This window comes from Seriola aureovittata, chromosome 2 (genome assembly GCF_021018895.1).
Source record: "Seriola aureovittata isolate HTS-2021-v1 ecotype China chromosome 2, ASM2101889v1, whole genome shotgun sequence".
Classification (NCBI taxonomy): domain Eukaryota; kingdom Metazoa; phylum Chordata; class Actinopteri; order Carangiformes; family Carangidae; genus Seriola; species Seriola aureovittata.
In genome coordinates this window covers 8,806,781-8,829,249 of record NC_079365.1, presented here as the reverse complement: position 1 = coordinate 8,829,249, position 22,469 = coordinate 8,806,781, and the positions used below count along the sequence as shown (strand labels likewise).

Here is a 22,469-nt window from a genome sequence, read left to right as displayed (position 1 = left end):
GTACAGAATTATCCACCAATGGTTGTAGTTTCGTAAATGTTCTTTTTAGTTAGCAACCACGACGTGTAACTGATTCTGTAACTGATTAGACTGTTTAGTCACAATATCTTTATACATCACCTTAGTCTGGGAGGAGGAAATTATTATAACATAATGTTATTGTTATTTTCCTAGTTTTCTCATAATTTATCAACAAAACAATTAACTGAAAAACAAACATTATAATTGTTAGTTGCAGCCTTAGTTTGAAACTAAAATCGGACTATGCTATCTTCCACCAAACATAAGTTCTCATTAGTTCTCGGAGTAATGTTGACAAAGATGACATGAATTACTTGGAATAAGCACTTACTGTATATTCAAAGTTTACCTCATGGCTGGACTGTGTTTTCTTTTGCTCAGGTAGTCAACAGTCTGGGCTCAAAGGCACACAACTATACAAACTGTTGAGGGTCTGCTTTTCCCCGCTGACGTTACATTTATTCTGCAAATTTACTCTCTCCAGTGTTGAATGTTTATTTCCATCTGTCTTTTCCTCCAAGAAACTAATGTGATCAAATAAACACAAAACTTGTCTTGAAATGTTTCCTTTTAATCTCTCAAATTATATACACAGTTTTTTCACTGTAACCAAGATATCCTGTCAATATACATTCATTACAATAAAAAAAGTAATATTATATTTTTTTTTATTTTGTCCCCTCAACACCGCTGTATGAAACTATTGTTACTATTGGACTGCAAGAGTTGGCAAGACAGTTTACAAATCCCTTTAGCCTTCATGAAATAGGCACAGATTGATGCAGTTAACACTGTATATCATAGAGTGAAGTAGCACTTTACAAATAAGACATGATGTACATAATTCACAGCATGGGTACTTCATCCATCTCATGTGACACAGATAAGGCCTTGGATCGATTAGTAGACATGAACCAACTTGGACAGTAAAGTAAAAAAAAAAAAAAAAAAAGCAAACAAACCAAAACAGGTATATGTGAGCTGCCATTCATTTCAGCTAAGTGCCATCAAATGATTTCATAACTCATCAACAGTCGAACTCTACCTTTGAAGTGCCTTATGGCAAGACTGGAGGTGAAAGTGGATAAATCCTCTCTTAATTCATATTCTGTACAAATGGCATAATATGCAGAGAGAAAGCCACGTCCTTCACCTTGGAATGGAATGCACAAAGTGTTGGGCCCTGTCTAATCTCTGAAAGAGGCCACTAGAGCTTTATGATTAGATGACTGGATTATTTTCACTTCCATTATGTAAAATAGTAATGAACATGAACATCAGAGTGATTTATCCCAATTGAAACACATGTAATTGAGAAAGAATTATGAATGAAGCAGCTGATCTGCACTGCGCACGCACGCACGCACGCACGCACGCACGCACGCACGCACGCACACACGCACACACACACACACACACACACCACACACACACACACACACACACACAGATGAGTGTAAAAGTTGAATTATATAAGGCGTTGAGGTGATAGACCACCTCAAAACCTGTGGTATGGATATTTTGTTGGCAAAGAATTCATGATTTGGACACTAGTGCCATGAGAGCAAAGGCTTGAAGTTGTGGAGGTCTGAATGTGCGACGGAGATGACGGTCTGAGGCAGTAATGAATGTTAATGATGGGTGGACGGGTGAAGAGTGTAGTGAGGTTACACTGTGGGTTTTCTATTTCTTGATGGCGGCCACCGCTTTCTTGGCGGCATCATCCAGGTTTTCTGCTGCTGTGATGGGCAGGCCGCTCTCCGTCAGGATCCTCTTGGCCTCGTGGACGTTGGTGCCTAACAGACAGAGGAGAACGCTGTTACAACAGGTAACAACAGAAATGACAAAAAACTGGCTTAACAAGGTTGAACCTGATCCCCCATCTGCACCGATGTTAAAAACCACGCTGTGTGAAAGACGAAGAGCTCCTTCGGAGGAATCACTCCACACTCATGACAGATGGATGGAGTTATGGGTGAGTGGTGGCAAATTCAACTGCTCGTCCAAACGCAGCTTTGTCTGTGAACTACATCAGCGAGGCAAAAGGGCAATTTGTGAGCAGTGTTTATGTGTGTGTGTGTGTGTGTGTGTGTGTGTGTGTGTGTGCTCCCCTGGCTGCACAGAGGTCATGGGTAGCAGGTGCTGGATGGTATGGAGGTGCCCATGGCCCGATAGGCCCGCAACCAAGCAGAGAGAGAGAGAGACAGAGAGACAGAGAGACAGAGAGAGAGAGAGAGAGAGAGAGAGAGAGAGAGAGAGAGAGAGAGAGAGAGAGACCAGCAGACACTATGCACAACCCTGAGGCTCTACAAAGTGAACTGGCTGCCTCCCAGCGCTGCACACTGCGCAGCCAAACACAAGCCTGACAAGCCTGTCACAACACAGGGCAGGGGGCGCCGCACTGGACGGAAGGACACACGGAGCGAGGGGAGAGTGAATGAGAAGGAAGAGAGACAGCAACAGAGCAAAAGGTCAAATGAAGTAGGATTGTCTCCTTGCTGCAGCAAAGAAACAGCTAAAACCAGCGTTTGTGGCATTTACTGATTTCACACACGAATATGGACTAAAAGAAAAAGCCATTTACAGAATCTGTCTGATCTGGTATCAGAAATCCTTCTCTCTGTTGGGTGTGAGGACTTTCATTTGTTTTTATTTTTTCATTCTTTTTTAAAGTTTTTACCATATGCCAAGTGTAAAACTGAAACCACTTTTCTTTTCAAATGTCGTAGAAAAATCCAGTAAAAAAAGACAAACAAACTATAATCTACTTCGAAATGAGTCGATCAACACAAATTTAACTGGAAACATTTTACATTTTATGATTTTTTAAAGCAAAAATCACTGGTTCACACAGATTTCTGGTTTCTGAAGTGTTGGCTGAACCAAACAATACAACTGAAAAAGTCACCACAGGTTCTGGAAACTTGTGACAGGCACTTTTTCACAATGTCTAGACATTTTCTGTAACTAATCAACTGATTTATCAAAAATGAAAATTAGCATTACTGTATGTATGTACTTAAAAATATATAATGTGATGCCACACTCACTCTGATCAAATGTGTTAAATGTTTGGAGGTGTGAATGTGAGTGTGCGTGTGTGTGTGTGTGTGTGTGTCAGTGCTTAGACACTTACAAGTTGACCTTAGCTCTCCTCGCTGGCGTGTAATTAAGCCTGCGTGATATGTGAATTCTCCGGAGGCCAGGCCACCCTGATCAATAGACCCTTCATGAGGAATTCTATTACCAGCGCCACTTAACGCCTAATATTTCATCTCTTTTGACCAGCCAGATAATAAGTCATTCCAAACACATTTCTGCAGGCTCACACTCCAAACAATCAATTCTGCAATGTAATTAATTAGAATAAGAGCAGGAAAAGACCTTCCTCTGGCACATAGACTGTGGATAGTGTGTCTGTAGTCATTTTCTCATTAGATACCATAGAATATTTTGTGTGTGTGTGTATGTGTGTGTGTGTGTCCATACACAAATTTATAGTCTCAACTGACAATGGTGTTGCTCAAAGTGAGGAGACAGGGACGGTACTATATGCGTTACATTCTACAGGCTGACCTATGAACTTCATTGGGATTTACAGATCCATATTATCATACTGACAAGTTTGTCTGTCGGATGATTACAACAAAGTTGCGACACAACAAACCTGACACAGATGAAACTCTGGGAGAGGCAGCCACATGTGACCACAGCAAATACATAATGCAAGAGATACTCTCAAAAGACAAATATGCCTATGGAAAGTGTATATAGCTCTGAAACAAAATAAACAACACATGCAGTTTGGCTATTTTTTCATTCCATAAATATTCATGAGCAGGTATTGTGTGTGCGGCTCTGTTTATACATTGCTGCATCTGTGGTACCTGTGTTATCCATGTAATGTGTGGGGAGGGAATCACACATCTGTGGGAGTGCAAAAGAAGAGACATGCATTTATGTGGATCTCTTTCTGCTTATGGTCAAGTGTGTGTGTGTGTGTGTGTGTGTGTGTGTGTGTGTGTGTGTGTGTGTGAGTGAGCTGACTGCAGTTCCACTGTGAGCGGTAGGGAGCACTAATAGCTCACAGCAGCACGAGTGCGGACAGAGCCCAGCTGGATACAACACCACCAGGTGTGTGTGAATGTGTGTGTGTGTGTGTGTGTGTGTGTGTGTGTTAGTGTGTGTGGAGTATGCTAAGTATATGTGTGTGTTCACCTGCAGCCACTAGGTGCTGCCAGAGACCTACTCACAGCCTGGATAGGGGCATACGGTATAAAGTACAAGGCATGCACACATGAAAGGCACACACACCAACAGAACTTTTATTTTGAAGAGAAATTCCATATGATTAACTTTAAAAAGTGGCATTAAAAAGGTGTAAACATAACATTTTCAGATTTTTACTGTTCCATAGCACAAACTGATCACATCTCCAGGGCTGGATGTGGTTACTCATCAGTAGCATTGAGCATGTGAAATCTCTGGATTTCATAAGTTGCTGCTCCGATCTTTGTTTTCTAACAAGTGTCTATTGGATTTTCATGTCAGTCCCAGTCCACATCAACACCATTTTCCCACAGCTCTGAAAGCTGTCCAAACTGCTGAACGACGGATCAACTGACCGGCCTTATAAGACAGCTCAGCGACAAGGCTTTAAACACACTGTTCCAGCCAGAACAACAAAGGACCAAGCAGCGCTCAGTATTTTGCCTTGTGATATATTGCCACTTCACAACACATTTCCTGTTGGATCTCTGCTCTAATTAGCAAGCGTACTTGTGACTATTGTGAAAATGTCACTTTAATGTGAGTCAATTGCAGGCCACCATATTTCAACAGGATAATAAGGCTTGGGGCGGTGCCAAACAGTTGTGCTGGAGGGATTCTGTTGATGCTGCAGTTCCTAAAATTGTGACTAATTCTGCCTGCACACGCTCTGTTTACTGAAGATAAGATCTGATGAGATAAGACCCACAGAGTGACTATAGTTCTAATCGTTCCCTATAAGAAAGGGTGTGTTCTGCTACTGTAGAAGGTAAAGATCTGAAACGAAAGGATGTAAAAGCTTGATAATGTATCTACAGCTGTTTATACATTAGTTCGGTGCAGTGTCAGGTCGATGGGTTCGCCCTGAACCTTGTTTTCTTGCATCAATTAAAGTGACGTGTAATTTTCAAAAGAAGAAATGAAACCATCTTCCTTCTGCAGATAAAAAGCTGAATTTAAAAACAATAAAACACATACTTGCATAATTCGATCCACTATTTTCTTACTTTAGTTTTTCTAATATGATCAGCAGCTAAAGGTGGCTAATGTTAGCTAATGTTAGCAAACTTTATCTTCGCTTTGCTGACATGGAGACTCTTCTCTACTTGTTACATGTATGTTTGAGTATTTACCTCTGGCCTTTTTCACAGCAGACATTTTGACCTGTCACAGGCAGAAAAGCAGAGCTGTTAGTAATAACATTAACAATGGCTTTGTGCTGTTCAAATGGCCCAGTAAGTTGTGACAGTGTGACAGCGAGCCAGCACGAACAATAATTGAGTCAACATTAATTCAATTATTTACACCTCTGCTTTCCCCACTGTGATGTGTCAAAATTTCTTGTGTGTAAAGGGCCCATTATCCTTGTCACTTCTGGCCACAGTGGCTGGTGCTCCAAAAAAACGTACACAGTCTTGAGTTAAGCACCTGTGCGAGAGTCGAGTATTGGGCACTTTCTAAAGAGCTTAATATTCGTGTCAGTGTAGTGACAAATTGTTTTTTGGCCTTTTTTTTTTTTTTTTTTGGTTAGCAGTGCAGTGAGGCAGCTCATGAAGTTACTTAGTAAAGCCAGTTTGAAATAGATGATGGAGAATCCTCATGTATCTCAACCATTTGCTCATGCTTTATGGGAGGCGTTCAGGCTCATTACTGGTACTCTCCTTGTTCTTGATACCAGCGCTGACACCAGATTAATCTGATAGCAGACGTATTAGTGGATATAGAGTGGATGTTTACAGGCAGCTGATATATGTAAAAATAAATATAATTCCAAACAGTCCATAACATCACTTCATATTGAAGAAGACAGATGTTACAGACAAAACCAGTGGTTTGGTGTCTTGCTATCCCTGTTACCTCAAATAATTGGTGTAAAAAAACATTTTCTTTCATCACTGAATGGCACAACACTCGCTCTGACTGTGGTTGTTAGTCCTCACAATAATCAGCATCAAACAGTGAGACTTTTTTCCTTCATAGCCAAAAATGGATCAGCCGTGCTCCTCCCTCCTGCGTCCGGTGTGTTGAACATCAAATGCATCTCATTTTAACGCAGAGCGGGATACTCCTGAACTGTGCAGATGTTTTCTTTCCTTTGATGGGTAAGCCAGTCTATTAACAAGAGTTTTCATGTTTCTTATGTTGTCTAGACTGTTGTTTAAGAGAGACACCCAGTATAGCTAAGTATATTAGATTTAAAGAGCATCACTGACACACCGACAGTTTATAAGATTCATCTAGTTATTTAGTTTTCCATTCGTGTTGACTGTGATAAAGAAACTCCTTGTAGTAACAAATCACATCACTGCTTTCAGAGGGTTCATTCTCTGAGTCATAAACGCTACAGAAACTTGATGTTCTCATCAAAATCTAGAGTCAAATTCAGACCGTGTATGTGTAATTTTATATATCTGTGTGTTTGTGTGTGTGTGGCTGCAGCAGCTATTTAAGCTATAATAACACTGTCAGAGCTGAAGGAGGCATCTCAACCCAACTAAAGGACCTCACGTCTCTTTTTAATTAAATGGGAGAAAAAAATGGCTAGATCTCCTTTTAAGGAGAAAACAGCCCCCACTGGTTGACAGACAGTTGTGAAACGACTCAGTAAATCAATAGGCCGGGGAACAGAGTTAAGTGAAAGCGGTCACCTTTTTCCGTGGACCCTGAGGGCTATTTAAGGGGGATTTTTCCCTTAGTGGCAGACACAAAACAATACAGTAAGTCCATGTTCACACTGCGGCAAAAGGGGGCAGTACAGTACTTCCTCAGGTATCTCTTCTTCTGATACCTTAGATGAAGTACAAAGGTCTGTACTTCCTGTCTGTGCTGAATCTGTGGCAAGAATTTGCAATGGATGAGGATGAGCGCTAATTCTGAAGCTCACGAGCGCGGCATATTTTAGCTAGGATCGCTATCAGCCCACAGCCAACACTCTCGATGCGAACCCGATCGACTAATTCAACCCTATCAGCATCTAGACCACATGGCCCTTGTCGTCCACATATGGGAATACATAGCTTTCCACCAATGCAATCAGCCCAGGCCTTTGACAAGAGGCTTCCCAATTAAAAGTGTGCCAGTTAATCCATCCTGATCCTGTTGAAGAGCGCTGGGCCGTTCTCACTGGCCTGCGGTCAGCCTAGCAAGCTGAGCTGATTGATTCTGAACCAATCTTCTCCAAAAGACTGCAGCCCAGGATGTAATGACCCACAGCGAAAGCTTGGATTAGGCCCGGGCCAGGAAAACGTGGTCGGACCAACCACCAGCAGTGACCTTCTGGACTCACCCTTTTTGGGAGTCAGGTTGAATTACATGGCGTAGTATGAGAAATGAGAAACTAATTAAGGGTCTGTTTTGGTCGCCAATGTAGTTGCTTGTACAGCGACACATTAAAGCGGCCGTGCTAGCTACAAGCCACAAGGCACATTTCAATGTAGTGCAAGTTCAGCTGTGCGCTCCATCAGCAACAGTGGGATTTGGGTGTAAGTCACACACACACACACACACACACACACACACACACACACACACACACACACACACACACACGTCCTTGTTAAAGCTGCACTTTTGGTTCAGGTGTGAAATTATTTCTGACAAAACACACTGTGAACAAATTTTTTTAAAGAGGAATAGTGAAAACAACATCACACATTCTTAAAGGTGTTGATCACTGTCAAATCATTAGCAGGTGAACGCACTTCTATAAATCTTTGCTGGTGCTGGGTGACAGCTACACAAATAAATAACAGAAGCCCCATACTGCTAACTTGTTTTCAGTTCTTCTTTAATTCTGCACTGACTTTTTACAGCCTTGATACTGAAACTACTGAAAATGTTAGTGTTCCAGTATGCCCATGTTTAATATTTAATATTCACAAATATGTGCACATATTCAATAACCATATGTTGAATATATTAGATTGCACACCGCGCCATTAAGACTTGCTACTCGTGTACTTTATTACATTTTAATTTTCAACCAATCTCACTTTATGCTAAATCCTGATTATGTATTTTTCCTATTATTTTAAAATCTAATGAGTTAACATACAATTTATTTCCTTTGAAATGTATGTCCTATTTTGTGAGAGCGAATACTTCTTGATTTTTTTCGCTATAGTTTTTCAGATAAAAATTCTTCTGAGCATGTTTTCATTCAATCGTTTCAATATTTGCATTTATTTATGTTCTGGTATTGTAATGTGGATTTTGGATTTATATGCATTGTGTGATCACCCACTAGTGAGATCATCAGCCATCTTGTAATCAATATAATATGAAATAGTTATATTGAAAATTTCCCAGTTTACGTCATCACAGTTATCTATATATCTATACAAGGTGGTTCACAGCATCAACTCGAGCTGAGGAAGACCTGTGTATGAGTGTATGTGTTAACAGGACTAGGACGAGGACAAAACCATCAGATATAAATATGACACCTAAACATTTCCGACCCTATTGTGCTCTGAACAGACATGTCCATACTGCACAACAGTACCTCTGTGCACAGTTGCGCTCTGGAAAGAGCTTACACGTCCTGACCTACAAACCATACTACCAGAGTGCATACAGAATACAGTGCGGAGGGCTGACACACGCACACGTGCCCGCACTCTCGCATGTGCACACACACCCTTCTCTATGCTCTGGACACACCACTCAGCAGGATCTTGACAATTAAGCTAACCACCGACTGGCCCCATGCCTCGGGGAGTCACTGCTGGCATCCCACACACACACACACGTACACACACACACATAACTCAACAGATTTCATTAGCATATATAGGTGAAAGGTGAGCCAATCAGAGCCGTCTCTGCTGTTTTTCTGGCTAGTGCTAATGACGGGTGCGGCAGAATGTGACACGTATGAGAAATGCATCGCTGTTCATGCTGGAACAATGGGCCACAATGAAGATGGATAGGCTCCAGAGAGAACAGCAGCAATAATACAAAGGCTCTAAAGTTTCAAACAAAGTGGGAAAGAGGTGCCTGCTGTTACACAATTACACAGAAGTGGTAATATACTGGATATATTTTTCACTTCAAAACAGTAGATCAACATGGTGGAAACTGTTTTCTAGTCACGGTTACGGTGATCAACAACATCAAAAAGCTTGAGACAGAATCTTTCCTATACAAATTTTGTTTAAATAATCCGCTTATAGTAATCAAATAGTCAGCTTACAGTGTTCATTCTGAGTCTTTTCACACATGACAACATATGGAACAAAATTTTAACTGTTATAGCCCACTACTGTTGCATACTGCTCTCTTCTAACTCATTTGTACAAGGTTTTTGGACTGACACAGAGTGTAACAACTGGTAACGCCTGTCCCTGTCTGCTCTCCCACCATAAGTTCACTCTGTGTGTGTGTGTGTGTGTGTGTGTGTGTGTGTGTGTGTGTGTGTGTGTGCACTTGCACGCCCTGCGATATCTTCATGGCCGCGGCTCACCAAGTTATTTTACCCTCCTTTCCACTCCTGCTCTTCTCGTGTTTTGGGACTTTTAAAGTTCATAATTATCGCCTTCTCTCTCTCACGGCAGCAGGTGTGTTACGTGAGTGGAGTGTAATGCTTTCACCTTGACCATTCAGATCGATTTGACTCAGAAGTGATCACTATAAGCGGTTTCCACTGTACATTTAAAATTAGACATAACTGGCCACAGTGTATAAAAGGGGCTTCAGCCTCAAGATGTCCATTTCAAAGCAAACAGGCCCTAAAGATGGTGGAGGTGTGAACTTGGTTGCATAGCTTTAAGGCCAGTGTCATTATCCAGCATCATGAAATTCTCATTAAGGTCAAGTGCTTTCGATACAATCTAAATGGAGATCAATGGTCTGTAATTTGGAGAGGGATGATGGACACGCGCGTGTTTTGTGAGTGGGAGTGTCAGCTGGGACCGGCTTACTAAGAGGGTCAGAGAGGCCAACCCTGTATTTCTTTGTGTGTGTGTGCGTTCTGTGAGTGTGTGTGTACGTGCATGAATTGGAGCTGTTTTCATACCTTCAAGCCTGACCACCAGCGGCACCTTGAGCTCCAGCTCTCGACAGGCCTTGGTGATGCCGTTAGCGATGATCGCACAGTTGACGATCCCACCGAAGATGTTGACTAGGATGGCCTCCACCTGCCACAGAGGAGACAAAGGAAGGATTTAACATACTTGTGGCCAAAATGCAAACTCAGTAATGATGAGATGGCTGTATATTATATAACAGATGTTGCCAAATACAAAAGATGCACATCTGTATTGTCCAAAAATCACTATGGTGACTGAACCAAGCTTGTCCAAAGCAAACCACATAGCAGTCAATTGCAATTTTTTTTAATTTGAAAATTTACATCAGTTTTGTGTCCATTATAGCCGTAAACACTCTTTACCACATTAGTGCAAAAGTAACTGTTTCAAGCCTCACCACCAACTTTGTGTACAGTCGGTCATGCGCCCAGAGGCGATACAACAGTGTCGCCAAGGAGGCAGAAGAAAGCGATATATTGTTTAAGTTAAGAGGCCAGCGGCAGGTGAGAGAGGCAACACTGGAACCAAATAATAAAGCAATATTTCAGTAGGAGGTGATGAAGTGACAAACAACAGAAGCTGCACACCTGGCTGGTTTTCAAACCTTCTGATGTAGCTGAGCAATGTATCTTATTTATCCTTTAAAACTGATTTACATACCATGTGTGGTTAAAAAAAAAAAAAAAAAAAAAAAAAAATAAAAAATCAGACTGCCTACTAAAAGAATAAAATACAATCAGGTACACACACAGTGGTCAGCAGATCAAATAGTCAGTTCCCACCCTACCAGTGACCTTGTAATTCAAATTCACTTGTTATCTTGCCAAGTCCACATTTCCCTAACAGCTATCAAGTACAAACCTTTGAGTTTTGAACATGCTCAGTTGCTCCAAACAACCTCGCCGTCTGTCTTATGTTCACTTTAGCTGCAGTTTCTTTGCAAAAGCTATCTTCAACTTTCTTACAAAATGAGCACGAAACTGATATCACTAAGTAGTGAAGCAAGGCAGCTAGTGTGTGTGTGTGTGTGTGTGTGTGTGTGATTACACTAACAATCTAGCAGTTGGTAATTACCCTGGCTAGCTCAGTGGAAAAGTAGACTGAGAGCACACAGGATTAATCCTCCATGTTTGTTTATAATCACTGCTAATCTGTTAGCGCCGATTTGGATGAGCAGCTTGTGGGTGTGTGCGTGCCCGTGTGCGTGCCTGTTGTGAATATGTATGTTTTCAGTGTGTGGTAATGATGTTTACAGGGAGAGAAGATCAAGGACTTGGATTGCTATCAGAGCGACAGCCATGGCATTGTCCCTACATGCTATCCAAATTAGCATCTCCTTATAAACAGCAGAGAGTGACATCAGACCAGGAGAGAGCTCAAAAGCAAACACAGATGTAGGCAGCAGCATAAAGACTCCGATGCCATGCGAGGAATTGAGCAAGCTGTTAGGTCAACACGGAGAACTGTTTCATGCTGATTAAGTATAACATGCAGGGATGTGACCAGGCCAAAAAAAAAAAAAAACACCAAAAAATAAAAAACAAGGGGAAAAGGCAGTCAAACAGTAGCTGCACACTGCAACTGAACACAAATCAGATGTTCATATGAAAAACTAATGAATCATGGCCTCCAGATTACATAAGTAATAATACATGATGAGATGTTCTGATGAGGTGGAGGAGAATCTTTTTCTATAGCAAGAGACATCATGGCATGTTATCTCACTGCCACTTTGTTATCAAATTATCATCCATTCTATAGCCTTTTGTTGTAATCAGTTTAAACTAGGTTAGGCTCATTTTATCATTCATGGTTACTTGTAATTTAATACACGTACTGTGCTCATTCAGACTAAAAACTCTTAAACAAAACTATGTTTCAAATGTCTTGATACAAGATTTTAAGAAAGCCAAGAATGGTATCATTTTTCATATTATTATTTAGAGAATGAAATCTTGTTTGCTATAAAATAATTATTTTTATTAGTGCATAACTATGTCTAAGATCAATAAAAGAATGGTCAAAATCAAAGCAGTTCAAGCTAAGATATCCTGACTTCAAGTTCCTTGTATGGGACAAGCTCCAAAAACACTGGATCCTACATTTCCCACAATACAACACAACAGCATCTTTCATTAGACTGTTCCTGCCTGGTAAATGCTTACATCTTTCAAACTCCATGTACCAAATTTTTATTTATGTTAAAAATCAGAGGTCAGAAACTCAACTTGAGATCACCCTGACCCCATCATTAGTCTGACAAGTAAATTGAGCTTCATGTGTAACAATTAGTGTAATGTCCCTTATTTTAAAGTGGCTATTAATAGGAGAAGTCGAGCCTCAAGGTATCCATGTTGTTCATCACTGCCTCTAGGACTGATACAACATTATTGATGGGATGTTGCTTCCAACACACACTCACCACACACTGATGTGCACAACCTGCAAGTGTTGACCGGCAAACCAAGTGGACATGACCGTGGGTGATCAGAGGTTCCAGCTGTACAGTTCTACTCCAGAAAATTGTGCAGATGAAAAAAAAGCTACATTCAGACTTTTTAAAGAGAGTACATGTGTGAAAACTGGCAGACAAAGAAAGAGGTGTGAAATGAGGCTGGCTTGCTGGTTCTCAAACCTCAAACGTATATGAAACAGTTATTCTGTTACGCCATTAGGTGTGATCTGCAGTTCACTATGCGTATGTATGTATGTGTATCTATATTGTGCTTTGCCTTAGGGCAAGTATGAGCGTGAATTCCCTCAATGCCCTGTAGAGGTGTAGCCCACAGCAGGGTGAAAAGGCCAACACCGCTGCTGCCTCTAGGAATATTGAGCACAGCCCCCCCCCCCCGAAAAAAAAAATAAAGCGTGACTGGAGTTTTAAAATTATTGAACAAACCCCTGGATTTGAGTCTGTGAATAAAATGTGTATCTTTTAGCTTCAACACCACTGATCTGCAATAGATTCAAATGACTTCATACTGTAATTGTATTACAATATGAATTTTCACAAAAGCACAACAGAGCACAAACAATGGTTTCTTATTTTATGCATGTATCAGCAAAGAGTAGACCTTGCAAAGTGCAAGTGCAAAGTGGTATGTATTTGACAGCATAAAACTGCTCCTCACGTTACACAACAGACAAGGTGCCGTAGCAATATCAGGCACCTCTTCATGATAATCAATGTAATTACATAAAGGAGACTATACAACATGGGGTCCTGGGTGGTTAAGACTTCACATACTGTATCACAGTGTTTGCCTCAGGGTCTCACAAACACACACACGCACACACACACAGAGAGCATTATCTGGTCCCCACTGGGGGGCAGCAGAGATTCAGATGGCTTTTTGCAGCCTCACAATGAAAGACTCTATTCTCGCCCCTCTGCAGCCCATTTTTCAACTCTGCCTCTGTTGGGAAGAACCATATTTCTTCCATTCATGCGTCTCCTATTGACACCCATGTATATTAATGATACATAAGACATGATTTATGTTGCTTGGCACAGAAGTAAATGCAGTTTATAGAAATATGGATGTGGCGAGGACTGAGTTACACTTTGCTGTAAGTTTTTCTCTTTTTTTTCTCCCACATAATTTCTCTGTTTTAGGTTTACAAGCAAGCGTACAGCCTGAGGGACATTATTTTCCCTGTGCAAACCAACAACCAAACATAAGTAGACATTTCATCTACAAGTTTTACCACTTCTGCCTATTCCAAGTAAAAAATCACAGATCAGGAGCTACAACACTTTCCACAATTGCGAGTGCACATTTGTTATAGAAAAACATAGCTTCTTTTTAGCAAGGTAGTGGTGTGTATGGGGTTAAAATGCGGCAGTGATGAACTGGCTAAAAAAAATGGGAGCCAAATGTAGGTTCAGTCTCCGTGCTTTGATGCCTTCTACAATCAGAAGTCTAACTCTGCTCTGCTCCATTCATCAGTATCTCAGAAATCCAGCCTTAAGGTATGAAATTGCATTGCACACTCCAATCCGTCTGAAATCTCCAACATCACACTCTGCAGCGTTTTACCTCGTGTCACAGAACCAAGTACAGGCTCTTTCCTTAAAGGCATTCATTTCAGGTGAGCTAACCTGGCAGCGGGGTGGATTTCTTTCATCAGAGCTCAGCATAAAGGCATCAGGTATAATGTGCCAGCTTGCTCTCTTAGAGGATCTTTGTGTGTTCTTTCAGGCAGTGTTACGGTATGAGCTGGTGCCTTCTACCTGGGTGACGGTGAAATGATTCAAATTTTACAATATACAATCGTTGCTACCGGCATTGCGTTACCGTGCCAAGGCTCTTTTGAGTCAAAGTCAAAAAAGGGCCTTCACGGAAGAAACAGGCTTTTCTGCCTGCTTTTATACGCCCCACTAACTGCATTTAGGACAAGAAAGAAATGTAACCCAGACAATTTGACATGGTCCTGTATTATACTCCTGTATCTACTCTGTGTGTTTTCATGAAATGTGGCTTCAATGCACGTATGTCAACATATGTGCTGTTGTTATGGACACTGGCAGATGTCTATTATAAAATAATCAAATTATACAGCTATGGTCATCTGTATGGAGTGAAACATGAAGACAAAATGGAAAGCAACATCACATGTTCAGAAAGTTGTCACATTCCTTCCATAGACTGATAACAAACAAACATGATGTCCTCTTCTCCTCAAAGTTTCAACCCGGAGGGAAATATAAGCATTGTATTCCTTCTCATTCTGCAAGGCTCCTTGTTACGGGTTGAGCGTGTGTTGCTGAATTATCACTCAAATACACATTTTCATGCCCATACCCCTGTTAAGCGCTGCTAATCTCTCTGCAGGAAAGAAAGAAAAGGGAAAGCATCTTGTTTCCTTTGTTACCAGCAAGCAGATAGGAGTAGAATAAGGCAGCGCTGGAGATGGGTGTGTGTGTCTCTCTGTGGCCTATTAAGGGCTATTGTTCTGTCTTATCTACTAGAGACAGCCTGTTCCGTCACCGCCTGCTCTGGCAGTCCTTGTTTATTTGTTTTCGATCTGCTGGGGGCCTTGCGCTTGGCCCTGGGGCCACAGGTTAACATGCACAGCTTTCAAATCAGGGTGGGCTTGCTGGCTCTAATCATACATCTTGGAGTGAGGGGACTGCTGATGGTGATGAGCAAGGTGATGGGATGTATGGTAGGATTTAATTACCTTCTATGATCGATCAGTGTCTTATTTGGGACTTCCTAACATGTATTTTGTTTGGATTTGATGTCTCAGCCTCAACCTGTCAAGTTGTATCCAAACCAGAAAGTATTGAACTTAGCTACCCAAGATTTTCTTTAGTTAATGGGACAGCCAAAAGGGACGCAAGAACTAGATACAGTATATCTGGGCCCCTGAAAAACCGATGGAATTACTGAATACACAAAAACAAACAAAAATAGTGGTGTCAAATTATCACTGCAGAGCATTGTTGATACATTTAAATATAGATGACAACAATGAAGAAATAAAGCCTTGCCTACATAGTCTGCACAAAAAAGCAATATCCCAACACGTTACAAAAGATAAACCTAACACTACCTATCACAGACTTGAGACACAGCCAGCAGTTTCTTAGAATCATTTCATTCCTTGAAACACTGTGTAATTGTGCTGTTACAGCAGTACGATAAGGGTATGGAAGAAAGGAAGAAAAAAGGAGCAAGAATTCATGTGATCTTTGTCACACGTAGAATCAAATGACTAATGCAAGACATGTAATAAAGATGCTCATATGGCAATCTTTTATGGAACGTAACTATTTTGAGCATCAGTTCTGTCAAACTGAGCAGCTATTTTGCCTGTGCAAATCTATTCTTAGAGAGGATACAGAACAGGAAAGAGAATGACACAAAGACAGACTGAGGGAAAAGAGGTTCTTGAAGTCAGAGAGTGAGGTGAAGTGAAACAGATGGAAGAGGAGAGATGGAGAAGAAAAGAGACGGAGAGAGGTGATGGGAAGTGGTGCGGTCCCTGGCTTCTATTGAAGACTAGGATTGGCCCTGGCAAGGAGGGATAAGAGGGAAATAATTATCCGGCCTGCTGAAGCATGACAGCCCTTTCTTGGGAGTGTGGAGAGACAGACTGAGCATTATGTCAAAGATTGGCCATGTCACCGGTGAAGACACCTCTTGACAGACAGTGGCATCTGAAGTTTCACTTGACAGTAAAAAACCCACCGCAATAGGCAGCAGGATACCTGCCTGATCGATGCTTGTGGAGACACAGTTTCATCTGAAGGACATAAAGGTGTAACCACTAAAATCAGTCTACCATCTATATACACTTGATTAGCTCCTGTTAACATGTACCATTTTCCAGCCTTTGTATTGATTTCATGTTTTAAAAATGACTCAAATATGTAATCCAGCGCTATAGATATCCACAGAATATATCTGTTTTGTTATCCCGATTTTCTTTCCAGAAAACAAATTACACTTATTGCCTAAGTGATTTCTTTCTTACAACCAAATCAAAATCTGCCTCTCTCACACACTCACACACACACACACACACTACAACTCCAGAACTCTCAGGTCCTGAGTAGGGTGCAGTGCCATTTTACAGCCTGAACCCTACTGTGCATCGATATAGGTCTCGCTCACATTTATTCACATCCTTGAGTGTTCTCACATCTGCCTTGGCCAAGAGTACTTCATGAGCACTCAGCCACCTCCCACCTCCAGCCCCCCTCTGGCTCCATTTCTCTCCACAGGCCAAAGAATAGAAACCAATCAAGGCAGGAATGGCTTTGCTGCCAGCCAAAAGAGGTTTGTGCAAAGGGATGGGTGAAAGGAGTGAAGAGGGAGTGAAATGAGGAAAGGTGAGATCTGGCGGAAGCCATGTGACCAGAGAATGGATCCTGGAGATGGTTCTTACTGCCTTAAGGTTGGCCATCTCTTGTGACTGAGCAGTGGGGTCATGGGCTGTGACCGCTGCATCACAGCTTTGTGTAACCAACCATTCTGTACTGACTACCTTTCAATCAATCAGTCATTGCACACTGGGGTTCATCAGTTTTATTTGTGCAGCACAATATCATGTGCAATGACTCAATGGGCTTTAACAAGCTTAGAAAAGCAACAGTTCTTCACGTGTTCAAATTCCCAGACAAGTCCAAGATGTCAGGTGGGCAGGGTGAGGAGTCAGTGGACAGGGCAGCTTGGAGGATATGCGATGTTATGGATGAGGTCACGGGGAGCCATTTTGGTGTAGTAGGGGCCAGGTTTCTTATCACATGGTCCCAATGGAAACATCTCTGTTGTTTGATGTTTGTGGCTAGCGATGTAGTCACAAAATTTATCTCTGATTCCAAGTAATAATAAAAAATAAAAAAAAACAAAGCTGTCATTTTTAGAAGGAGAACACATATATAATTTGATAATTTGGGTGTAATGACTGATAGGACCAAATGGGATCAAGTCCGTTCCATTCTGGACCAGTTGGTGTTGACAGTCGGGAGATAAAATCACACAGCATGTGGTGATTAATGATAGTAATCGTTTGGCTTTTGCCAGTCACTGTCAGACATTCCCACTGAGATTATTTCTAACACGTTTGACAGGTGTGAGTGGCACAAATAATATTAATTAAACAAAAACTGACTAAAATGGTGAGAAAACACAGAAACAGTGCAGTGTGTCGTGACTGAGGATATTATTTTGTACTGCCTCTTTGAATTTTCTCTTTGTTTTTTTGATGTATCTCCCTTTCGGTTTTTGCACTGCATTTATTATGTCACTCAACATGTTATTCTCTGTGAGTGTAAAGACTCCAAAAGGGGTTATTTGTAAGTTTTCTCTGCCACCGAACGTGGTTTCTTGCCGGGAGTGGCTGGTGGTGATTGTCACTTGATACAAGCTTTATAATACAAGAGGTTAAAATATAAACAGCGCCATGTTTTACAGGCATCTAATTACACAAGTGCTCCGGTAACCTAACGTAACCCTTACTTTCCAAGCCATGAAGATATGCTTTTTGACTACAGCCTCAACACTGGAGATAAATGTGCTGCCCTGTAATGCCTTGTCCATGTTTGGCATCAGGGCCAAACCATGACAGTCACACCGTATCTTGTGTTTAACTGACGGGTTCAATATGTGTGGGTTTGGACTTTTGTTCCACTTCTACATTCCTGTACTTATTTTCATCTAACAGATAGCACCCCCACTGTTTGGTAAAGGAACCATAGGGAGGCTTGCACTGTGAAGCAGTTACAGGAGACACAATGGTGTACCACTTTAGTAAACAACAGCAAAAAACACCGAAGTTGTTAGCGCCCGACGTTTTACCATTGCATCCTGTCATATGGAAAACTCACGCTGTGAGCACATCACAAGCTTGATTGTGGTCGCTAACCGCATGCATGGCTCAGCATGAGTGTTCCTAACTGTTGCCAATGGTTAATCGAAGTTAACTGGGACTTTGAGCAGTGATGCAAATCTGTGCTTTAGGACTTGAATCACTGTCTTTCTGGATGTAGTTGAGAAAGGGTTAATGGTGGCCATGAAAGAATGCACCAGGTCAGCTCTGTTGTATTAAAATGAAAGGGTGCCAGTGTTCTCACCCTTTCCATATGCGTGACTCTCATCAGAACTCAGATTTTTGATGATAGTTAATTTGTGTTGGAATTTTTGGTATTCCTCACAAAGCGTCACATGGCGCGCTCAAGTGGGAGTCGAGCAACCGATACTAATAACACAACATGACAAGAGGTTCAATGAAAGTGCAGTATTCGTGAACAAATTTCCAACAACACACTGGGAAAACATCCAGTCATCTTTTACATTATTATTTTTCCCATATAAAAAAGAAAGCTTTCATCTTCACACAGTTTGAATTTAAGACCAACTGTTTGCTGCCTCAGGCCAAATTGAATATGTTTGTGGAGATGCACTTGGTAATGTAGTTCATCTTGTGTGTACTACTGTCTTACAGCCTCAATTCTAGCATTTTTTATAATACTCTGGTAATGGAATGGTGAAAGGTTTTTCAGCACTGTAATATCTATTACTATAATATTGTCATCCAACTAATAATTGACTTATTTTTTTCTTAGTGTCACTGACTGTGTGTGACAGTTTCTACGTGTGCATAATTTGTGTTTTTTAATCCACCTGCAGTGCCTGAAAGCCTGGATGCTGACTTTGAAGGTCAGCTCTAAAAAAAATATACTTTGTCATACCTCACGTCTCCCTTTGTAATGGAGATGAAGGAAGGGTGTGCACGGTGTTGGCTCACAGGTACAGCAGGGGGAGGAGGTTACCTTGTTGTTGAAGGGTTTAAAAGGCCCATTCAGACACTCGAACAGCGGTGGACAGTTCAAATGAAGCAGGTCCTGAGCAAGCTATGAATGTGCTACATGCTGCTCATGTCCACATTCTTTTCTGTCACCAAAGAAGTTCCAGAGCAGCTTAGGGGAATTTCTGAAGAAATAAACACTCCGTACAGAATATACAAACACTGTTTCACTCCATTATCTACCTGGCCCATTAACAGGGTTGTAAAATTGTACAGCAGTAAAAATGGAATATGAAATCTTTCTGTTTTTTTCCCCCAAGTAATTTTTTGGCCATTATTGCCTTTATTATAGCTGCAGCTAGAGAGAGGCAGGAAAGTTTGGGAGTGAGAGAGAGGGGATGACATGCAGCAAAGGGCTGCAGGCCAGACTCCAACCCGGCCCCTGCGATAAGGACTGAGCCTTCATGGTACGCGCTCTACCAGCTGAGCCACTTGGCCGCCCCGGAATATTAAATCTTAATGGCATATCAGTTCAAGGATTTAGGTTTGGTTTCAGAAATGAAAGGGGTAAAGTGAAGTCTCAAGTGTTTAAATAATACATTATGATGAAACTGACGATGCTTTCAATTTTATGGTCACAAAAAAAGTAAAATGGAAATTCTGTAAAAATTGCTGTATATTTTAATGCAACATCCCTCCTTAAAATCATTGTAGCTGAAAAGCTAAAACCGTGAAAGTAAAGGGGGCAGAATTAGTGAAAAATTAAAGATATTTATAGCAGGTGGCAATAATTTTAGTGATCATGTGATCAACAGTGATCGATGGTCACCAAAAACTAAATCAATAACCATCTGAGACTGGGCTAAGTATAATTATACTCTTGGGAGCCAACCTGTGGTCTGCATTATCTACAGCTACTGACATATACGAAGATAGTTAACTGTGAGTCACACCATTATATTGTACTGCTTCCATTGTTTTGTAATATATTAAGGGTCTCCAGTGATATTAAAAAGTCTTACTATTGAAAACAATGTCTGTCCTAGTGGGACAGTCTTTGGTGACTTGTCTTTAATAGTAGTTCTCAGAGGTTACGTACAGTTTAAGACTAGCTGTAGGCTGACTACAATTACTGAAGTTTATCAAAGCCAGCCCTATGTTCTCAAATCTGAACTTATCTATTTTGTTCCATTTTTCAATTAAGGATTTGTACTAACTGCTGACAAACTGAAGTTATACCAGACTATACGTTTTTGGAAATCCTAGTTAGTTCTAGTTCTGGCATAATGTGATTATAAACATTTTTAGGGGGTTCAAAAGCATTCTGATCGATACATAGAAAAGGACAGAATATGATACAAGGCATTAGAGAGATGTCATGCATGACGCAGAGTGAGGAGGAGCGAGACAGACCTCTGCGGTGAGCGGGAGGTTTGTCAGATGTCAGTGAGGGATGTAGAACTCGTCTCCTGCTGCTCACGTCAGGGTATCAGAATGCCCCTGAACCCACACACGCACTTACTGTACATACACCTACCTATCAGCACACGTGTGCGTGCGCACACGCACACACACACACACAAACACACACACACAGACACACACACGCCCCCAACATGCACACACAAACCACCTTGCCGTGAATTGGATTCAACAATTGGAGCCAGTGTAGGGCAGTCATATTATTCATCCCCAGAGGGTGTCGTGTCACTGCTGACAGGCAGACATAAATATTCCTCAACCCTTTCACCAAGGGTTAATGGCTGTCCATCAGACAGCAATGAGACGTACAGAGCCACGTGTGCCTGGTGCAGACAGACACAGTATGGGTACTTTCACTGGAATAGCAAGGTCACTTATGGAAAAGAAGCCACGTGAGGCGGGCATGAGTGCTTTGCTTCAGCATGCTTACATGGACACAGATAAATAGATTAAAAAAATGCCACCCACACACCAGAAAATCTTCATACAAATTTACACTCGTATGCATCCGCTCAGATTTACGTGGATACTTTTTTTCAGTCAGATTACAGCCTTACCTAAGAAGTTGAGCATGCTTCTGTCTCTAGCTGTGTTGTGTTCTACTCTGCTCAGAGCAAGAATTATTTTATTAGACTGAAGAAATGCATAATAGTTGGGGAATGGCATACATAATCACCTCAGAGACTGGGTACAACAAACCAGCAACTGAATATAAAAGAGCCAACATTTCCCGCTTTGTTCCTAATGCTGCACGGCCAATCAAAATTAATTTATTCTAATGTATGCACACAGAAGGTCAATTATCTAAATGATTCCAGTTCAGATTGCACCTGATCTTGGGAACCAATGAGCCATCGAAAGGGCAGATGGGTGTGCTTTGCAAGGCAAATCATTGCCCCAACCCTCTTTTTTTTTGTCACCTCCCCACCATTTGCATGTCTAAATGTGCAGCTCCATCCGCTCACCTTTAGTGAAGTGCATTCCACTAATCGATAAACAACTTAGCATTTAACTTGTGTAGAAGGAGCCAGGCCACAGGATAAGATGCTGTAGGTGTTGCCACGGCCAACTGGGAGCTGTTACATGAAATTTTCCTGTGTCCTCAAGTCTCATCAAACAGACAAATGTGCAAATGTGAAGGGTTTTTAGTTGTCTTACAGGGAAGAGATGGTCAACTTTGAGAAGAAGAGAGAAATGATTATGAGAAATATACTGATTAAAAGTTATCATTTTCCTTCAGGTTATTTGTTTTATGTTATATTGTGTCAACATATCCAACATATTAATATTCAGTAGAGCACGCTCTACATCTTCACAGCGCAGGCATGAGAAAACCATTTAGCCCTGTCTCTGTGAAAGTGCACTAATTGTTCTTTGACAAGTAGACATGGAGAGTGTTTACAGAACTTC

The 22,469-nt window shown here is 41.3% G+C and overlaps 1 protein-coding gene across 1 annotated transcript in view; it reads right to left on the bottom strand.

Annotated features, from left to right (window-relative positions):
• Nucleotides 1-571: 571 nt before the first annotated feature.
• Nucleotides 572-22,469, bottom strand: part of suclg2 (succinate-CoA ligase GDP-forming subunit beta) — an 89,318-nt gene continuing 67,420 nt past the window's right edge. The window contains exons 10-11 of the mRNA XM_056403339.1: nucleotides 10,307-10,427; nucleotides 572-1,817 (exon numbers count right to left, since the gene is read on the bottom strand). Of these exons, the coding sequence (XP_056259314.1) occupies nucleotides 1,705-1,817; nucleotides 10,307-10,427 (234 nt within the window). The 3' untranslated portion in view covers nucleotides 572-1,704. The remainder of the gene's footprint in view (nucleotides 1,818-10,306; nucleotides 10,428-22,469) is intronic.